Source organism: Eutrigla gurnardus (assembly GCF_963514095.1).
Source record: "Eutrigla gurnardus genome assembly, chromosome: 22".
Lineage (NCBI taxonomy): Eukaryota > Metazoa > Chordata > Actinopteri > Perciformes > Triglidae > Eutrigla > Eutrigla gurnardus.
This window is the reverse complement of record NC_139933.1, coordinates 19,149,066-19,170,620: the sequence shown is the minus strand read 5'-3', so window position 1 is coordinate 19,170,620 and position 21,555 is coordinate 19,149,066. Positions and strand designations below refer to the sequence as shown.

Below are 21,555 nucleotides of genomic sequence, written 5' to 3'. Positions count from 1 at the left end.
CATAGAAACCTGTTCTCCAGGCAGGACCAAACGGCCTCCCACAAAGAACACCCCCACTCCACATGGCTGACTGGTCGACACCCACAGCCGCCATCTTGTAACACGCACACCCCCGCACGTAACACCCACGTGCTTTGTGGACCCTGTAGAGGGAATAGCGTGCACTAGGGGCCTCCCTCCTCCTTTGTTCAGCTGTTCCATCTCTGAATGCCGGAAGAATAGCGCCACCTGGTTGCTGTAGCCCAACCAGCCCGCTCTCTCTCTCCCTTGCCTTTATCACACACGAACACACACACACACTCTCTCACACACACACAGGCCACTTAGACTAAGTGTATGTTTATTTGTTTATTGTTAATAAACCCCGTTTGAACATACTGCTGTGTTTGTATAAGAATGAATGATATTGTCTTCTCTGCAAAGAATTCACAATTTCTTTAACTGTTTGTACTCATATGATAATACTTATTAATTATTGGCATTTGAGAACAAACCCCTTTATATTGAGACTGAGTACAGGTTTGGTCACCTTTTCCCTGATTTCAGGGTGGTGCCCTGTTTTTTAATAATTATATTTATAATCCTATATCAATAATTGTATTGATATTAGTAATTTTCTATTAATAACCCGAATCTGCTCCCGCTAGTTCCCCAACACGTCTTAAGTCAACCGTTACAAATCTCAAGTAAATCTTTACAAGATTTATGTTCATCTTTACAAATCTCAAGTTAATTCAAAGAAAACTTCTTCCAAACCATTAACGAGAGGAAAAGCAAGAGGGAGAAAACACCCAACAGTGTTTTCTAGAGTTTGACTCTTGACTGAAAGGAGGGAGTGAAAAAAGCCTTTTCATTAGTATGAAATTTGTGAAACAGCGAGCTGCATTCGGGCGTCACTCTGCGCGATGGGAAGCAAGGCAGATAAAAATAGAAAAAGGATCCTGCACACACTCACACAGAGACAGGGCGATGCTTTGTTTCTGCCGAGGCCACAGCGGCGTTGGAAGGTGGAGCAGCGAGGGCGAGGGCAGGGGTTTGTCTTTGGGTGGAGAGGCTGTCAATTTGTAGCAGCAAAAGGCCATAAAAAGACTATAAAAACATTTTAAGGCATATAAATAGAGTCCTCTGGGCTTTCCTCCTGCCTGTGTGTGTGTGTGTGTGTGCCTTCAGTCAGAGCTGCCAGACGGGTCTCTCATCTACAAATTGTACGCCTGAAGAGTGTTTTTCAAACCATGACGGCGCTCACTTTGAGGTGTTCCTCCCATGACACTGTGGTTTTACCTACCAGACTGTCCACGCCGCCCAGTGTGTGATTGGCGTTGTACAGGGAGTAGGTCAACTGGTACACGCCGTCATTAGTCTCACTGTTGCCATAGAAACCCACACCTACTGCGATGCTGCAAAGAGAAGAGGCATGGGGGGGGGGGGACAGGTAAGCTGAAGATAAATGAAGGAGGGCAGCAGAGTAAAATATCAGCACTACAAAGCCTTTATTATGATGTCCTCTGAGTTCTTTTTCAATCATTATTAGAACTTTAATTAAATAAAAATATGAAAATAAGGATGTTCTTTCTGCCCAAGTTGCCGTGTCATCCTGAGATATAGAGATATGCTCCCTATGGGGGGGGGTTAACCAGAGAAAACAGCTCCTGACACAACATTTATGAATATTTCATGCCTTCTCTTTCACCCTGGCATTTGGGTCTTATCATAAAATAGCATCATCAATTTCTCAATCAACCCTGACTTTTGCATAGGCACTTTGGGACAATACCTGAAAAGGAGACGGAAATAATAGTTAATTGTTAAGGTGAACGCAGCCATCCGTTCAGTGAGTGGCAGCGGGTTGGAAGGTTGCCATGTCTGTGTCTTCAGGGAGCATCTTGGGAGGCGCACAGTTCAGGTTGTGGGAGAGGCAACGTTTTTATATATTCAGTTTGTTCTTCATCCATAAAATGCAAACGATAAGATAAGTTACAGATAAGATAAGTGACAGAAAGAGGCAGAAAACCTACTTTGCATGGACATGTTTATTCAAAGTTTATTTAAATACATTTGAATACACGATAAGCGGTAGACAATGGATGGATGAATGGATAGTTGGCGATTCGATTCAAGGACAATTTTTTTTTTTTTTAGCGATTCGATTCTGTAAACCACGATTCGATTCAGTAACTTGTGACCAAAATTCTATATCCATGAAATAAACATGCAGTAATGCGAGTGAGACTATCTGTATTCTTCTGAAAGATGAAAAAATAAACAGCCCACAGAATAACTTATTTAACATATTAATTCCATAAAAAAGTAGTCCTGCATAATATTTTATGCTGAATACAAAACTGTAATGCTCAGTTATTTTGAACATTTTTCAATAGACTACATGCTGGCAGGGAAAAGAGTGTCTTAAACGTATTAAAACATTAATCATAATTAAGAATCACGATTCATACGATTAAAAGCATTTACATCGATTATTGGTGAAGCCAAAACGATTTATTCTATGTATTTATTTTAGCAGATCGATTTAGTTGAATCTATAGGACTGACAATCGATTCATCGATGCATCGCATGAATGCATATCCCTTATATATTTAACTATATACAAATATTTACAAAAAATAAATGTTATTCATATTTTGATATCAATCCAATAAACTGTTCCGTTTGTAAAACAAGGAAGTTTTACAATTTAAAATGAGAATATCATTACATTTATCAATCAATCAGAAACTTTTAGTGACACAGTTGAGATGTGTGTAAACTCTTTTTAGCGGCCCAATAAAATTGAGAAGGATTTGATTTAAATCCCTTTTTTAACGACCTCCAATGCAATCCAATTCAACAGCACTGACGTAAATCCTGCTTTTAGGAAACATCCAGGAGTGGTGGATTTAGCGGATAAAACCAAACTAAAGTGTCTCAGTTGAACATGTGTTGGCCACTGCGAGCCTCCAGAGAAACACCAGCACCACGGATGGTTTTTGTTTGCATTTGAAAATGTCACTGTGAAATTTCCCATGAAGTTTAACCGGGTTGAGACGTGGTGACTGAGATCTGGAGTAGAGCACACGTCACATGATGCAAAAGCCCCTGTGCTTCGTATGCAAGACTCTCATGCCCACTCATTTATTCAGGTTGTTCCTTTAATGTATAGTCTGTGTGTTATTTTTGGATGCTGTAGTTTCCAAACCACATTTTGTCTGGAGAAAGGAAGGAAGCTGCTTTGTCTCTTGCTGGTAAGTCAGAAACTAATTGTAGATTTGGGTTTAGGCATTGTGTGAGTAAAGCTAGTTGTAACATTTAGTCTTGTGTTGATAGCTTGTTGTTTAAATTCTTGTGAAGCTGTCTATGCTAGGTAAGCAATCAGCTAGTTTCAGCCAGCTCAGCTGTAGTCAATAGATTTGATTGGAGGGAGGGGTCACAGTCAGAACTTAAAGGACTGCCAGTGGAACTCCTTCAAACCACATTTTGTCTGGAGAAAGGAAGGAAGCTGCTTTGTCTCTTGCTGGTAAGTCAGAAACTTATTGTAAACTCCCTGCAGACTCTCCACTTCCTGGCTCTTAAGGAGACCTGAATCACCCCAGAAAACACTGCCACTCCAGCTGCCCTTTCAACTGCCTACTCGTTCTCACACTCCCCAAGACGAACAGGGCGAGGAGGAGGAACTGGCCTCCTCATCTCACCCAGATGGTCCTACCAGGTCCTTCCCCTGGACCACCTACCCCGATCTGCACTTGAATTCCACGCCGTTTCTGTCACCCTTCCTTTCAAGCTCAACATCATAGTGATCTATCGCCCACCCGGTCCTCTCAGTGACTTTTTAGATAAGATGGATGCCCTCCTGAGCTGCTCCCCTGATGATGGCACACTACTTGTCGTTCTCGGTGACTTCAACATCCACCTGGGAAAGCTGCATTCATCTGAATTCATTGACTTCTTCTCCGCATTTGACCTTACACTCTCCCCCTCTCCACCAACTCACCGGGCCGGGAACCAACTTGACCTTGTCTTCACAAGATCCTGTGGCATCTCGGCACTCTCTGTTACCCCGCTCACCGTGTCCGATCACCACTTTGTGACTTTCTCCCTCCCCATGAAGCCCACCACATCCCTCCCCTCTACGCCTTGAACGGTCACCAGCCGTCGCAATCTGAAATCTCTCACTCCCTCCGCTCTCTCCTCAACTGTTATTTCCTCACTACCATCCTCGGAACAGTTCTCCTTAATGCCTACTGAGGAAGCCTCCTCCATCCTGATGTCCTCACTCTCCTCTTCTTTGGACACTCTCTGTCCCCCAATCTCACGACCTGCGCGATCATCTCCTTCCCCTCCCTGGCTGTCCGAACCTCTGCGAACCAACAGATCATTGTTGCGAGCGTCAGAGAGAAAATGGAAATCGGGCCAGCACGAGGACCTTGCTCACTATCACCACCTCCTCTCTGACTTCACCTCAACTGTTTCGGCAGCTAAATCTGCCTTCTACCTGGCAAAGATCAACTCTTCTGCCTCCAACCCCAGGAAACTCTTCTCCATGTTCTCCTCCCTCCTCCTACCCCTTCCTCCCTTACTGCCAATGACTTTGCAACTTACTTTACTGTACTTAAGAAAGTAAATGACATCAGCTCCTCATTCACGCCTATTCCCTCCCAGAAAACATCTCCCCCAACTCTCAACTCTGATGGTCTTACCAGCTTTAGCCCCCTCACCCCTGAAGACGTTCACGCACTTGTTACATCTAACCGTGCCACCACCTGCTCCCTTGACCCGATTCCCTCCCCTCTTCTCCAGGACATCTCACACGACATCTTGCCATTCCTCACCACCCTGATCAACTCCTCCCTCACCTCAGGTGTCATTCCAGCGGCTTTTAAGACAGCTACCGTGAAGCCTCTCCTTAAAAAACCCACCCTAGACGCTACTGACATCCAAAGCTACAGACCTGTATCTCTTCTTTCATTCCTCTCTAAAACCTTGGAACGTGGCGCCTACAACCAACTGTCTTCCTATCTCTTGCAGAACAACCTCCTTGACCCTAATCAATCAGGATTCAGGACTGCTCACTCCACTGAGACGGACCTCTTCACAGTGGGGTCATTCCGTGTCATTTCATCAAATTTCTGAAAATCTTCCCACCTGACCATCTCAGAATGTCCTGAAAAAATTCAAGTACAAAGACACACTTGTTAGTAGAACTAATCCATATAAGGTCTCTACTGTCAATAGTTTTCTCATGAAACATCATTGAATGAAGGGTAGTTTAGACGGTTTTTGGCATCATGCTCTGAAAAGCCATTTTTAAACAACAATATCTGGAAAACTATCTCACCTGTGGCCTTCAAAATTTTTTACAGAGTATATCTGTTACTAATAGCCTCCAGACATGGAATATCAGGGATGTAGCTCAATGATAACCTAGTATGGTAGGTACTTAAAAAGGGGCTTGTTGAAATAAAGTAGTACATTTGAAGAGTGGCTGAGCTCCCATTTTTGTAGATAAAAGACTTCTATCATTTCTGCCTCTATCTCTGGTGTTGGCTTAAACCTTCTACAAAATATGGTCTCTCTTAGATTATTAGTTTCACAGATATTAAGGCTCAAAAATGGAAGTAAACACATCTTTGCCCAACTTCAGAGTCATATTCCAAAAAACTGACAAGTATCAGGTCCAAACTTACTTTTTTTGGAAGATCATATTCTTGTTAAAATCATATTAAAAAATCGGGAGGGTGTTTTGCCTCATTTTGTCGCAGTGATTTTTTAAAATCCTAATATTGGTGGGGTTTTTGTGTCCGTTTTTGGTACTGCATGTCTTAATATCCTACAAGTAAACATCACAGCAGGGCAATTCAAATGTGTTTTTTACCATTTACCAAAGACTTACATGTGACTAAATGCTACTGATAAATTTAGCCTTACGAAAACATTAAAATGTAGCACAGTTGTAGTTACAGAGGCAATACGTCCTTGAATGTGAGTTAAACATGGTGAAAGCAGCTTTTAATGTCTTAAACCATGAACAAACACAGCATAATATTGAAGACTGTACATTTTGTCATACTTTAAGTATATAAATTACACAACCAAATCAAATAATCTTAATTTGAGCATAAAGATTTTACATTACAGTCGAAAAGTCTCCAAAGTTTGATATTGAATAGCAGTTTGTCTCTATGCTCACTATGAGACAATATGTGAGTTATGATCAGAAATGGTGGATAGGAAGTATCAGAGATGTTTCAGATGGAGATGAAGATGTACTGGTTCAGTTCATGCACCCACATGACCCTACCAAGAGTTTCTACTGGCCAAGAAGAGAAGACATGTGCAATGTCCCACTGCAGCATAGAATTGCAAGATTTGACGTTCCCTCTACAGAAACTGGGCGCATGTATGCCATCAAAAAAGATGAGCACAACAGAGCAGAGATGTACATTAGACAATTTGTAAAGTGACTGACAAATTAATGAATGTGACGAAGGAATTGACAAACTGTTATTCAATATCAAACTTTGGAGACTTTTGTACTGTAATGTAAAATCTCATGCTCAAATTAAGATTATTATTTGATTTGGTTGTGTAATTTATATACTTACAGTATGACAAAATGTACAGTCTTCAATATTATGCTGTTTGTTCATGGTTTAAGACATTAAAAGCTGCTTTCAGCAACTCACATTCAAGGACTTATTGCCTCTACAACTGTGCTACATTTGAATGTTTTCGTAAGGCTAAATGTATCAGTAGCATTTAGTCACATGTAAGTCTTTGGTAAATGGTAAAAAAACACATTTGAATTGCCCTCCTGTGATGTTTACTGGTAGGCTAATAGGACATGCAGAACCAAAACCAGCCACAAAACCCCCACCAATATCAGGATTTTAAAAAAATCACTGCGACAAAATGAGGCAAAACACTCTCCTGATTTTTTAATATGATTTTAACAAGAATATGATCTTTCAAATAAAGTAAGTTTGGACCAGATACGTGTTGTCAGTTTTTTGGAATATGACTCTGAAGTTGGGCAAAGATGTGTTAACTTCCATTTTTGAGCCTTAATATCTGTGAAACTAATAATCTAAGAGAGACCATATTTTGTAGACTGTTTAAGCTAACACCAGAGATAGAGGCAGTAATGATAGAAGTCTTTTATCTGTAAAAATGGGAGCTCAGCCACTCTTCAAATGTACTACTTTATTTCAACAAGCCTCATTTTAAGTACCTACCATAGGTTCATCATTCATCATTGAGCTACACCCCTGATATTCCATGTCTGGAGGATATTAGTAACAGATATACACTGTAGAAATTTTGAAGGCCACAGGTGAGATAGTTTTCCAGATAATGTCGTTTAAAAATGGCTTTTCAGAGTATGATGCCAAAAACCGTCTAAACTACCCTTCATTCAATGACGATTCATGAGAAAACTGTTGACAGTAGAGACCTAATATTTTGGATTAGTCCTACTAACAAGTGTGTCTTTGTACTCAAATTTTTTCAGGACATTCTGAGATGGTCAGGTGGGAGGCATTTGATGAAATGACACGGAATGACCCAGTGACCTAGTCCCTGCGAGACGCCAGAGCCTCATCCCACTCCTCCGTTCTCATTCTCCTCGACCTATCTGCTGCATTGACACAGTCAACCACCAAATCCTCCTCTCCACTCTGGCAGAACTTGGCATAACTGACTCTGCTCTAACCTGGTTCACATCATACCTGACAAATCGCTCCTTTCAGGTCACATGGAATGGCTCTATGTCCAAACCCTGTTCTCTGGACACGGGTGTCCCTCAAGGCTCAGTATTAGGACCGCTTCTGTTCTCACTATACACCAGATCACTAGGTTCTGTTATCACATCACATGGATTCTCCTACCATTGCTACGCAGATGACACCCAGCTGTTCCTCTCTTTTCCCCCAACCTCTGACACTCACATTGCAACTCGCATCTCGGACTGTCTGGCTGACATCTCTGTCTGGACAACTGCACATCATCTCAAGCTTAACCTGAATAAAACCGAACTCCTCTTCATCCCAGGTTAAGACTGCCCTCGCCTCGTCAACTGCGAGGAACCTGGGTGTAATCCTCGATGACCAACAATCCTGCACCCCCAACATCACTGCTGTGGCCCGATCCTGCAGATTTCCCCTCTACAATATCCGCAGGATTCGGACCTTCCTCACAAAGGATGCAACGCAACTCCTCGTCCAAGCACTGGTCATCTCCCGCCTTGACTACTGCAACTCTCTCCTGGCCGGACTCCAGGCCTCTGCGATTAAACCATTGCAGCGTATCCAGAACGCTGCAGCACGCCTTATCTTCAATCTACCCAAATTCTCCCATGTGACCCCCCTCCTCCGTGACCTCCACTGGCTCCCTGTTGCAGCACACATCCAATTCAAGACGATGGCACTGGCCTTCAGGGCCATCAATGGAACGGCACCCATCTACTAGGGTTGTCAAAAGTATCGAAACTCAAAAAAGTATCGATACTAAAATGTTGTATCCGGATACGATACTCATTTTCAAAAGTATCTTAAGGACCGACACCCTGGCCTTTACAGTGAATTTCGACAGGTTAGTGTCTTTCATTTCAAACTTATTACTGATGTTATCGTGGCCGGTAGCCCGCATTAATGTTTGCCATGTTATTATTAGCCATTAGCCGCAGCTAGCGATTAAAGGCCTGAAACTTGTTATTTTTGCATTTTTTTGTTAATAAAAATATTTCTTTTAAATTTTGGGGTCTTTTTTTCATCCTTGTGGTATCGAAAATGGTATCGAGTATCGAATATTTTAGTATCGTGACAACCCTACCATCTACCTTCAAACACTGGTCAAACCTCATGCCCCGAAGCGAGCACTTCGCTCCTCTACTTCAGCTGGCCGGCTGGTACCACCATCGTTGAAATCAAACAAATGTCGTTCACCAAAGTCCAGACTCTTCTCTGGCGCCTCAGTGGTGGAACGAACTCCCGACCAATGTCAGGACAGCAGAGTCATTTGCCATCTTCCGAAAAAGGCTGAAGACTCACCTGTTCAGACTTCACCTCGACTCTACATAGCATGACCCACTAACACCCCCCCCCCCCCCCCCCACCCAAAAAAGAAAAGCTCTTACTTTATCGGCAATGATACGTTGTGGTTTCTTTGTTTCCTTCTTTTGACAAATGTACTTATTGTAAGTCGCTTTGGACAAAAGCGTCTGCTAAATGACCTAAATGTAAATGTAGTTTGTGGAGCTCTTGAATTTTACAGAATTTTATATTTGTTTGTCGTTGTATTGGATAGCTGTCTACAGTTTGACTATGTATATTGTACCCATTAATAAAATAACTACTAAATTAATAAAACAGGTAAGAAGAATACTGCTCAACTGGGATCCATTTCTCTCCCCAAAGGTGAGCAGATGTAGCACATGACTATTTGATTTGATGATTCATTATAAATCCTTTTTTTATGGCCTCATTAATTCCACAAGACAAGTACAGTCGCCTCCCCATCTAATGAACCATAAAGCGTGGATATAGATTCCACTGATCTCTTAATCGCCACATCCACTTCCAGCTAACTCACAGTTTTCATTTCAACCCATGCAACTTCTCCTCCTCGGCTGTGCATCCATCATTCCCCCCCCACCCCCGACACATACACACACACACACGGAGCTCCAGGTTAAGGCCATGGGCAGGTCAGGTCAGCACCAGAGGGACGATACACTGGAGTGTAATTGAGACTTGAGAACAGTCTTCATTACCTTGTGGCTTCCCTTGACTCTATAGGCAATAAACCCACGGTCAACGATGCTCCCTGCCACGTCCAAACACTCTGAAAGCTGTGGTTGATGCCGAGTGCAACAACTGGAGCCATCTCCTACTTATGGCAACAAGGACAGGGCTTCACAAATAGTACTCTACTACTGACAAGTGAACCAACAGAAAAGGGTTCTCAGTTCTATTTGTGTTTGCACTGTCCGATCATTTGGAAGAGGACTCAGTGCTGTTTCCAGTCCACCTGCTCTCTGATGGGGCCTCAGTCCTGCTCCTGTTTACACTGCAGTTCATTAAAGTTAATGCATCCCCCTTCAATGACGTGATGTTTAGTGTTTCTTCCATACAGAAATAACATTTTCTCATTCATTCCCTCTAAAATATCTATTTTTATATTCATGAGAAAACATCTACTTCAAACAACCGGGTTCATCCTCGCCACAATCTTCATTTTACAAGATAACATTTAAATGCTAACGTTAAAAAATATCGCCCTATGCTATTTGTTACTGAATAGAGCCTGAAGGCATCATAATGTAACTCAATGCAACCTCTGTGAGCGTTGTTAGCTTTTCATCTCCTGATGATTTCAACCCCCTATAACTGCCCTCCTGCAGGTGAACCACCCACCCTGGGGGCACATTTAAGGAGCAGACATGAAGAAAAGTTTGAAAAAGAGTGAAAGTTACAGACAAACCAAAATGACACAAACAGGCAGTGTGTATAAAGAATATACATGTAGGCAGGGAGACAGTTCTAACCAATGATATGACACAGAGCCTGACAATGGGCCAAACAGCAAGACAGGGTAAAACACAGCAAACACACAAGAGATTTGCCTTCCCTCACGCACCCAATTTGAATAATAATCTACTGATGAAAACATACCGCAGGAGTTTCTCTCCTTTCATCTCAGTATGTCCAAACACAGAAAAAGTATCGGGTAAAAAGTAGATGGGAGAAACGTGGACTTCTTTGAACCGTTTCAGGGGTAGAATCTAATTATTTTCTAGAGGAAACTGGGAGGACGGAGATGCTCGTGGACAGAAAAAGAATGCAACCCGTTGTCTGTGCCTTTCCAGTGCTGCTCCTTTAAATATCTACAGTCTAATTCGAAGAGAAAGTATCTCATAGATCAGAGCAGACATGCCGTGGACTGGTCAAAAGTCCCCGACTGTCATGTTGATAAATGACAAAGTGGATAAAACATTGAAGGGAATTCAGAAAAGGGGAACCAAACGCTTCCGCCTGCAGCAGAAAACTGCCCTCGGCGACTATTAATAGACTCAGACAGGTTTGAATATTTGAGATTTTGCCCCAAAATGGCAGGAAAGACTTTCCTGAGATGACAAATACATATTTCTATATTTTTTTTCTCTGCCCTCCTGAAATCTCAGCGAAGGCAACCCAAAAACAATCCCCTTAATATGCAGTAGACCTAGAACATAAAATACCAATAGCTCTTTTCTAAATGTTTCATGAGCACATCTCCACTTTCAGGAGGTAGAGAACTTCCAGTTTAGTCGATTTAAGGCCTGGTCCTTTCCTGTCCACCTAGAAACAGATACCTATCACAAATATATAAAAATAAACAAATGCAAATAAATGTCATGTATGTCATACAATAAGTCAATCAAATAAAAATTTGAAACGCCACATCCATTTATCGTACAATAAGTCGATAACATAAAAATGATGATCGCTGTATTTTGTACGATAAGTCGATAACAATTATCGAGGTCATTTCCATATATATTCCATATATCCAGATAATTCGACACAAAAATGACAGCGACCATGCACATTGTACAATGAGACAATATCATAAAAATGATCGAGGTCATGGAACATTTCGTACGATAAGATAATTATCCTAACAGGCCTGGTTCTAGTAAAGCAGCCCATCGGTCCTGTTATGACACTGCACATGTCCTCAGCATGAGCAGCTTCATCGGTTACAGCTCAGCATAATTACACGGCTAATGTGTTCCACACCGTCGGCAGCGCTGCGACCACAGCTGAGCGACATCTGTTCCGGTTTCACCCACGTAAATTAGGACGGACATGGCAGCCTATGCCGGTCTCCAGCCACTGTCAAACTTAATTATAGTGGAGGAAGGGGAGACCGAAGTAGAGGACGGGAGGACGTTAAGCAGGAAGAGGACACAGGAAGTCAAGGGGACAGTGAGGATGAGGAGAGGATCGCAGAGATTAAAATGAAGCCACGTTTTCCAACTCAAAACCCTGGAAGATCGCTCCACACATCCAGCAGACAGACGGAATGAAAGTTAGGAATCACATGAAGGAGTTCATTTCCCACCGGAGGCTTCCTCTTCCAGTCATCTCCCGATATCAAGTCTTACAACTCATCAAGTCCTGCATGTGAGCTCTTTAAATCTACTCCAAAACCAAAACATGTCACTAATGGAATTACTATTCAAAACACATGAAACACCAACATCTTGAGATATACACATAAGCACGTGATACTTCATAGTACTCAAGGTATTTGTTACAGCATCTTACATGATAGGGAGAGGTTCCCCACATGAAGCCTAAACTGCTACACTGATGAGAAAACCGGACAGATGGGTATGATTTTCTTCGGAGGGCAGAATTATTGCAGATCGGTTTAAAATATAATCCACCACCCAGGCAATCAACTCATGAGGGCTTCCGAGAGCATCCGACATCTCAAGTAAATCTCTCAAATGTGTGTCATTACACGAAAAGTTGCCACAGCCTTTTCTGGTGTTTCTGCTCGTATTTCCATTCTGGGACGTGCAGCGTTTTAATGCGAGGCAAGTGCCTAGAGTTCTCAACGGGCCTGAAAATTACGACCCGACCCGACCCGGCCCGTGGCTTTAAAAGCCCGGACCTGATGTAACCCGACACATCAACATGGATTATCTGCCCGAACCCGGCCACCCCCCCCCCCTTTTTTTTTCTCATACACGTATTATCATGACCAGCAGACGGCGAAGGTGAATTCACCTGCGGCAAGTTTACTTTTCACCAACTCCATCTACTTCTCCAGGCTAAAGGCATGCACGCAGGAGCGTCAGGTCTGCCCCCGCCCCTCTCCATGATGCACGTTACACGCAGCAGCCAGACTTTACGGTGAACAGCAGCGATGATTAATAAAAAAAATTTCCACTGAGCGGAAAAAATTAAGCCCGAGGTCCGACCCGACCTGAGTCACTTGCTTATATTTTAGACCCGAACCCGGCCTGAACCCGCGGGTCCCGTCGGGTTTGTCGGGCCGACAAACCCGACCATAGCTTTACGAAACCAAGTGTGAATAATTAAATAATCACGTAATGGAGAGGGCTGCACAGTGGTGTAGTTGGTAGCACCCCGTCGCCTCACAGCGAGAGGGTGCCAGGTTCGATTCCTGGGTCAGGTTCGGGTTCCTTCTGTGTGGAGTTTGCATGTTCTCCCCATGTGAGTGTGGGTTCTCTCCGGATTCTCCAGCTTCCTCCCACAGTCCAAAGATATGCAGGATGGACCCGTCTGTCTCTACATGTCTCCCTGTGATAGACTGGTTACCTGTCTGTCTCTACATGTCAGCCCTGTGATAGACTGGTGACCTGTCTGTACTGGTTACCTGTCTGTCTCTACATGTCGGCCCTGTGATAGACTGGTTACCTGTCTGTCTCTACATGTCAGCCCTGTGATAGACTGGTTACCTGTCCAGGTGTACCCCACCTTCGCCCAATGTCAGCTGGGATCAGCTCCAGCCCCCCGTGACCCTGAATACAGGATAAGCAGTAGACGATGGATGGATGGATGGATAGGTGGATGGATAGGTGGAGATTGGTGGACTAGACCATGCCACGCGGGAACAGCAGGAGCTGTACGATTAGTGCTTTTTTCCCCTAAGTTGTGATTGAAAAGTTTACATGACCTACACAATACTCATCATCCTGCTTTTAGCGTTGAGAGGGGAAAATGTTTCAAAGATCCCAAAGACTGGACAAAGGGGGGATGTAAATCATCAGTGTGATTCACGTACAGGTGGTTGCTGTGCTTCGCTCTCAGGATATCCATTTAATAACGAACCTTCTCTGGGAAGCAGACAGATACGATAATGTTGGAGGCTTAATTTAATTAATGGCAGCTGCTGCTGGTTGCCATCACATGGTTAAGACAAGTATTTGCTCCTCTGGCAACAAATTCAATTAGCTCCTTAGGGGAGAAGAACATCTCTTTGACTAGCTTAATGGTTTATATCTGCTGATGCAAGTGCCGCATCAGTGTTTTGGTGTCTTTCCACACTAAATGAATATTTGCCCCTCATAGTTTGGAACAATTCGTTTTTGTAAGCGGAAGAACATTAGCAGAAAGGAAAAGCCGGTTCCGAGTGGTAATAATGAACGGCCGCAGGCTGCCTGCGCACCATCTACAGGCTAATACGCTGACATCATTCATCCTTATCGGGAAGGTTCTCACTTCACAGTTGACTTAACGAGATCCGGCAGCCTCCATCCAAGACCAATCGTGCCTCCGCTCTCGATGGCTGTTATCTTCAAAATAAGGGATTGTTTACACGGTTTACTGAGCAAATTACATTTTCAACACATAACGTGATCTTTTTTTTTTTGGTGAGGCTATGTTCTGCACTAATGGGACTAACGAATTCAAATTGTGCTCACCATCAATAACCTACAACGTTTTTTCCCCTCATCATTTGTGCTATTATCCAGCCGGTGATGTGACTAGGAGGTTTTTCATAGAGGGAAAATAAAAAGGCTACGCTTGATAAACTTCCCAGTCCGCTGGTTGGGGTGAGAATTAAGCTGGAGGGAGATGCTGTTTACAAGTCTTGTAAGAGCATTGAAAAAAGGAAATCCATTATCATTTTTGAGCTCTACTTAGTTTCAATTCCTGTATAATAGTCCTATCCAGACTTGGAGAGTGGGGAGGTTGTGGGTGACCTGCGTGTGCCGTTTTCTCAAGTGTATATAATCCGTCTCCACTTACTCACATATGGAGTTGTATTTGCCTCATATGTTCACATGTCATTGAGGTTTTCAAGGCATCATGGTAATGAGATTTGCCTGTCTATCACAGGCGGTAATGCACATAGGAGAGATTTCATCCACATCAACCACATCAATGTCTCCCGGAATTAAAAAGAGACTTGGTGGAGGCAGACCAAACCCATGATCTCTTCAAAAAGGAAAGAAAAGGCAAACCAAGTCTGTGCAGAGGTCTCAAAAGAGACAGGTGGCCTGAAAGGAAACACCAAACACCTCGAGCATACAGATGGGAGAACGGAGACGAGCAGACATACACAATATGGACAATGAGGCACCGTGAACGGGTTCTGGGTCTCGGGTAGGAATACACGATGTGTGCAGAGAGTGTTTGCAGTGAAAACATCACGGCACTTAGAGCGCCCTGCCAGGAACACTGAACAACAAATACAAGGAAAATGGGAAAACACGCAGTACGACACCGACACAGCTCCCGTGTGTGCGGACGCACTGTAATCAGCAGTAAGCCACAACACCTCGTCTGCATCTTGATCTCTCTCACCATGTGATGAGGCCGGCGGCGACGGCCGACCAGGTCACGCAGCAGGAGTTGGGCTTCTTGCTCTCCTCCTCCTCGTCTTTGTGGCAGCAGCACAGGCAGCTCAGGTAGACAGCGAGGCACAGCAGGTTGAGGCCGAGCCCCGCCGCCGCCACGCAGCCCAGGAATATGAGAGACTGCGGAGAGAAGGAGAGAAGGGGTGACCCAAGTGGAGTGAAGGGGGTCACTAGTGACTGATGCCTCCCAGCATCACATTTTACCCAAATTCAGCCGTTAAGAGCAAGATGAAACACACATGTCACGTAGCCATTTCATTTAATTACAAGTAAACTCAATGTGCTTCACATTATAATTAAATTGGATCAGATGATGCTCGGGAATTCCTCAACATAAAATAGTCTGATGATGATTGTGATTCATGATATCATCCTGATAATCAGCAAAAATGTGCTTAAAACTCTTAATATTTGCACTGAAACACACTGGAATCACCTGTGTGTTTACCCATAGTGTTAAAACTTGATTTATTTGTAGCACATCAATTTGGAATATATAATAGGCAGCCTGGAACCATCACCAGCCTGGGCCCATCACCAGCCTGGAACCATCACCAGCCTGCTAAACAGGTAGGCAGACAAGCAGGCATGCAGGCGGACAGACAGGCAGGCAGGGAGGCAGACAGACAGACAGACAGGCAGGGAGGCAGGCAGGCAGACAGACAGACAGACAGACAGACAGACAGACAGGCAGAGGCTTGGCCGTGTCAGCTATTTCTTCAGGTTTCAGGAGCGGTGGCCCAGGCTGGATGCTCGTACATTATGCGTTATGCAGCAGGATAAAGAGACACATTCTGAATTTCTACAGTGAATAAAAGATACAAGTGGTAGGTGGTCTTCTCAAGAAAACTTGTTTAAAAAAATAAACAATTTGACATAATTTTTAATCATTTCTATGACTATTGATAGATTTCAAAAAGCTTAAAACCAAAAATGTGCTATTGAAAACGTATTTTATCCCAGTATTCATCTTAACATTTAATTCTCCTGGAAAGGTTTTGACCCGTAAAATCATATCCTGTTCAGAATCAGAATCAGAAACAGATTTATTAACAAGAAGGATTTCACACCAATGAGGAATTTGTCTTTGTGAATAAGGTGCATACATTGTACACATACAACAATAAACAAACAATGACTATAATTTATACAATATAAACAGAGACATAAAGTGTGGAACGATTGATAAATAAAGACAGAAGAGCTGTTCAGGAATGTGCAAAAAAAAAGAGATAAAAAATTTAAAGAAGTAAAAGTAATAAGGTGGTATATGTTAAGCATAAAGCACAAAGAGCAGATTCAGATGAATTTTAATTAATGATTCATTGATTTTTTTTTTCTGTTCAGAAATAAAAAACAAGATCTGATGAACAATTCACTGATTATTTCACAAAAAGTTCACATCCCCCAGAAAACTTGATGTGGCGGAAAAGAGTCTGGGGAGGCCGGTACCAGGTACTGGTGAATATCAGCCCGCTTTGTGCACCAATCATAATGTCAAACAAAACAAAACAAAATAACAAAAACCTAATGACTGTCTTCACCAGCCCCACAAACTAGACCAGCTGCATTCTGGGAGCTTGTTAACCTCCCCATCTCTTTCCTCTTTCAGCCCCCAATCCCACCTTCTGCAAGACCATCCTAACAGCCTCAAATTAATTCTGCATCCATCTGTGAGCAGATGGGTTTATTGAATCTCGGTCCCTTCCCCCCTTTACTCTTCCTTTTTTTTTTTTTTAGTTTATCTGAAATCTTTCGGGTGCCAAGCCATCTGTTCTCATGCCGTGATGTGGGATGAAAATCCCCCCAAAAATGGAAGGATATATGTCAAGGATTGCTATGAAAGAGGCAGGTAAAAATCACAAATTTAATAATCCTCCAGAAGCCTCAAAACAGCTGTTCATCAACCGGCGCTGCTGCTAGCAAAACAGCAAATAAAATACAACTGCAGCCTATTTATACACTCTAAAAAATAATTCAGGGGATGTTTTACTACCACTTAATAAAATGCATGGCTACAAATTAAAAAATCCAATGTATTGATTTAGATACAACTTTTAAGTTACAAACATTACATCAACTTAATATTGTGAGTCATTTAAACTCAAACTTCTGCGTAAATTAATTTCAAGCTAAATTCAAGTTGCAGTAAGTTAATTGAATTGGCTTGATGACTTAATTTTTCACAATCTTAAGTTCAGGATTTCAAGTCCCCTCCCTTGCCAACTCAACACGCACAACTCAGTGGTGGAACGAACTCCCGAACAATGTCAGGACAGCAGAGTCACTTGCCATCTTCCGAAAGAGGCTCAAGACTCACCTGTTCAGACACCTTGACTCTGCATAGCATGACCCACTAACAACCCCCCCCCCCCCCCCCAAAAAAAAAAAAAAAAACTATGTTCTTACCTATAGCACTTTGATCATAGCACTATTGTATCCTTGCTGAACAGCTACTGCTTTACTCAGACGAGGACCTAACACTTTTTCTATTTTTTTAGCTACTTTATCGGCAATGATATGTTGTGGTTTCTCTCTTTTGACAAATGTACTAATTGTAAGTCGCTTTGGACAAAAGCGTCTGCTAAATGCCCTAAATGTAGATGTAAATGATGGAATATGTACTACTACATGTAGCTAACCCTAGTCATATTTAGCAGTGAAATTTGGCCACCGTGTTAACTTGTAATCGGAAATCGGTAACTTCCAACTGCTGAGTCAGGCTCCCTCTAGTCTAAAGTGTTTGACCAGGTACATTTCAGTACTGCTGACTCACAATGGAGGATCAACAGCCAGAGAAAGAAGACCATTCAACTTCCAGTCCCAAGAAAAAGAAACAACAAACTAATGGAAGTGAAGAAGGAAAGTCATCAAGAAGCAAAGTGACCGCCAACGATGGAAAAAACTGGATCACAACTGACGTCATACAGTCAATTTTTTTTGATTGATTGATTTATTTCTGGATCAAAAACACATAAAACGGAAAATCCAAAAGGATAACATGCAAAAGTATAACACTTATTTCCAGCATGGTCCTTGGTGTTACACATAAAACAACTAGACAAGGACAAGGACACAACACAGAACACTAAGAAATAAGAAAAACCAAAACTGAATTAATAAAAAAATATCAGTAATTATCCACCTTGTGGAAAATCTGCTTAACCTGTCTTTTAAAAATTCCACTAGATGATACGAGTTGAGTAGCAGTAGTTACGCTATTGCATGCCATTAACAGTGTAAAAGAAAGAATGTTTACCTGCATTATTCACTTTAGGTACTACGCAGGAACGAATGCTAGCCCTGGTGTTATGCCTATGCTGTGTGTGAACCATGTTTATGTTAGCATTTAAATATTTGGGGGCCTTACCATTAACAATGTTAAACATATGGTTCAACTTAAGTTGCTCAACTATGAACAGGTAGTACACTCTTAGAAATAAAAGTGCTAAGTAGAACCATATAAGGTTCTTCGGCTTGTCCTCATAGGAGAACCATTTTTGGCTCCAGGTATTACCTATATAAATTATATATATAATAGTCCTCATATTATATTGTGGTCATTTATCATGTTGTCATTGAACAAATATTCAAAACATTTTTTGAGAAAAACATTTATTTAAAGATAGTCCAACAGAACAGGCTGTGTAGGTCCCAGGGGAGAACAGGTCAAAAGTCAGCATAGGTCCAGTGGAATCAGCAACATAACAGGCCAGACAGATCATGCTGTCCTCAGTAGGTGAATTTGTGTAATCTCCAGCAATGGTGACATGGCAGAAAGGGGAGACAATAAAGAGTTTTAGTTCCATCAATCCAAGGTGCACTTATTGCATTTACTGCACCTTATTATACAAACAATAAAATAATGCATGGTCCAATGAAAGAAATCAGAGTACCAACTGTACGTACTAATTGTGACAGTGTAACAGAATCATGAGCAAGTGAAGGAACCCAGCAAAGTTTTCACATCAATTTAAATAATGTTTAAATACTTTTCAGTGTTATGTAACAATGGCACACTTCGGCTTTCGTCCAAGCTGTGTAAGTCATTTCTACAAGAAAACAAAAAAACAAGCAAACGAACAAAACATAACAAGAAACAAATGCTTAGTCCAACTTTCACCATAAAGGTCCTCAGCTAGGGTCAAGCATGCTGAAATAAGATATTATATTTAGCTCACCTTGATTCTCTGAAGTGTCTTCTGTTCTCTCTCTCTTCTGTTCTTCTTTGTTCTGTTCTGTTCACAGTAATCACTATTGGTATGTCACACCTGGTTTGTAGAGGGGGAAGACCAGACCATATGGTGCAATCCATTGTGGGCAACCAGCTCTTAACAACCACCATGGGGCCAGCTCCCAGGCCCAACACACCAAACCTCGCCCTTTCCCCTGGGAGATCAAGGTTCAATTCCCGGCATCAACAAACCCTGATGCGGTAGCCCCAAAGTCAGCATTACAATATGATTTTTGCATCAGTTAAGGCTTGGCCTCTGACATCAAAGACCTTCCTTTATCACTGAACTTATGTGCAGCTTCACAACTTGAATAAGCCAGTCAGCAGGGTACAGCAGGGTACAGCAGCCATGGGATGAGGCCGATCATGGAAAAGTATGAGGAGGAGACAAATACATGAGTAAAATTGTCTGTAAAATAAGTGTTTAATATTTTTCAAATTGTCTGTCACTAATCCACACATCACCTCAGTAGGCATTAACATGATCACTCTGCATCAACCAGGCCTTGAACTCACAACCTCAAACTGTATCTCTAGATCACCTGACTTTCAAACTTTCAAAAGCCATTGTCCAGTGAGTCGTATAGGGACTTGCTGCAGGGACCCAGGGTTCAATTCCCCCAGCTATTTCTTTGCTGTGTGTCATTTCCTCCTGAAGAAGGGAGTAGTGCAACTAAACTTTTAAAAAATAAACACAATTATAGCTGCTACGCAGCGATGGGTCGGTTCCGGGCTATATTTGGCAAATTTAGGCAATTCTGAGCAACAAACAGGAGAATAGGAAGGCAAGACAGTTGACATTGTAATGTTAATTTTGCACCAGTTGAGGCTGAAATCCACAATTTCTGGAACCAAAGACCATTGTCTATCACACTGAGCTAATTGGCAAGTGGCAACTCAACTGTGGCTTCACAAATTGAGTATGCCATTCACTGTCGCGCAGGCAGATTTGAAACCCCTGTAAACCCCCCCCCCCCAAAAAAACAGTTTTTGAGGTAAAATTCTGATCTGATGTTTTTGACAAACATTTACCATGACTCTAAAATTTTGCCCCCTTGCTGGGGCTTGAACCACATCGTCTGGCACCAAGAACCAGCTCCTAGCCAACTGAGCTGATTGTCTGGAAGTGCAATCAGCAAGGTATCTGTCAACATGGGAATTGAACCTGTGACATAAAAGCAGAAGTCACACATTGTACAGACTAAGCTAAACAGACACATGATCAGCTCCCTCTGTCTGACCACTGACATGAAGGTGTTGTCAACCTGGCTTTGTGAGTGAGTGTGGCGAGTCAGAGGAGTCCCTGATCTACACCTTCTGCCGGATAGCTCAGTGGGTAATGGTACAGACTTAGATTTGTAGATAGTTCCAGGTAGAACCTCAGCCCTTGTAGAAGAACCCTATTGGAACCCTTGTTTCTAAGAGTGTAGGCCAGCTTTATTAAACTCCTCCCTACCAATATGTGTACGAGGGGGTGCATTTAACAGGTACCTAATAACGTTGTTTTGTAGCACTTTTAATTTGTTTTTAAAGTTTCACAGTCAACCCAGAAAACCATGCAGAGCAAGCAAAATCAATGTGACATTGAATCAAAGTCAGAGCCAATAATTCCTTTACAGTAAAATCTAGAAACCTTGTCTTGCGAAATAAAAACTTTTATATAAAAATTTACAGGCACATTTGTCCAAAACTTTTGCTGCAATGGATTCACCCATAAGTGATTGATCCGGATTAAGACCCAGGTATGCGACATTTGATCTCAACACAATTTCAGACCCATTACACATCACTTTTAACATTTAGATTTTGATGATTTTGCCAACTTCCTTTTAGTACCAAACAAGATTGATTCAGTCTTGCCCAGATGCATAGAGACCTTATTGTCTACGAGCCACTGGTTGACAGATTCAAGCTCAACACCAAGTATTTTCAATGTCTCTAACATTACACCCA

General features: G+C 42.3%; 1 protein-coding gene across 1 annotated transcript in view; it reads right to left on the bottom strand.

Moving 5' to 3' along the window:
- The window catches only part of ttyh2 (tweety family member 2), a 119,033-nt gene that overhangs the window by 70,431 nt on the left and 27,047 nt on the right, over window positions 1-21,555 (bottom strand). The window contains exons 2-3 of the mRNA XM_084002124.1: window positions 15,316-15,488; window positions 1,286-1,397 (exon numbers count right to left, since the gene is read on the bottom strand). Of these exons, the coding sequence (XP_083858250.1) occupies window positions 1,286-1,397; window positions 15,316-15,488 (285 nt within the window). The remainder of the gene's footprint in view (window positions 1-1,285; window positions 1,398-15,315; window positions 15,489-21,555) is intronic.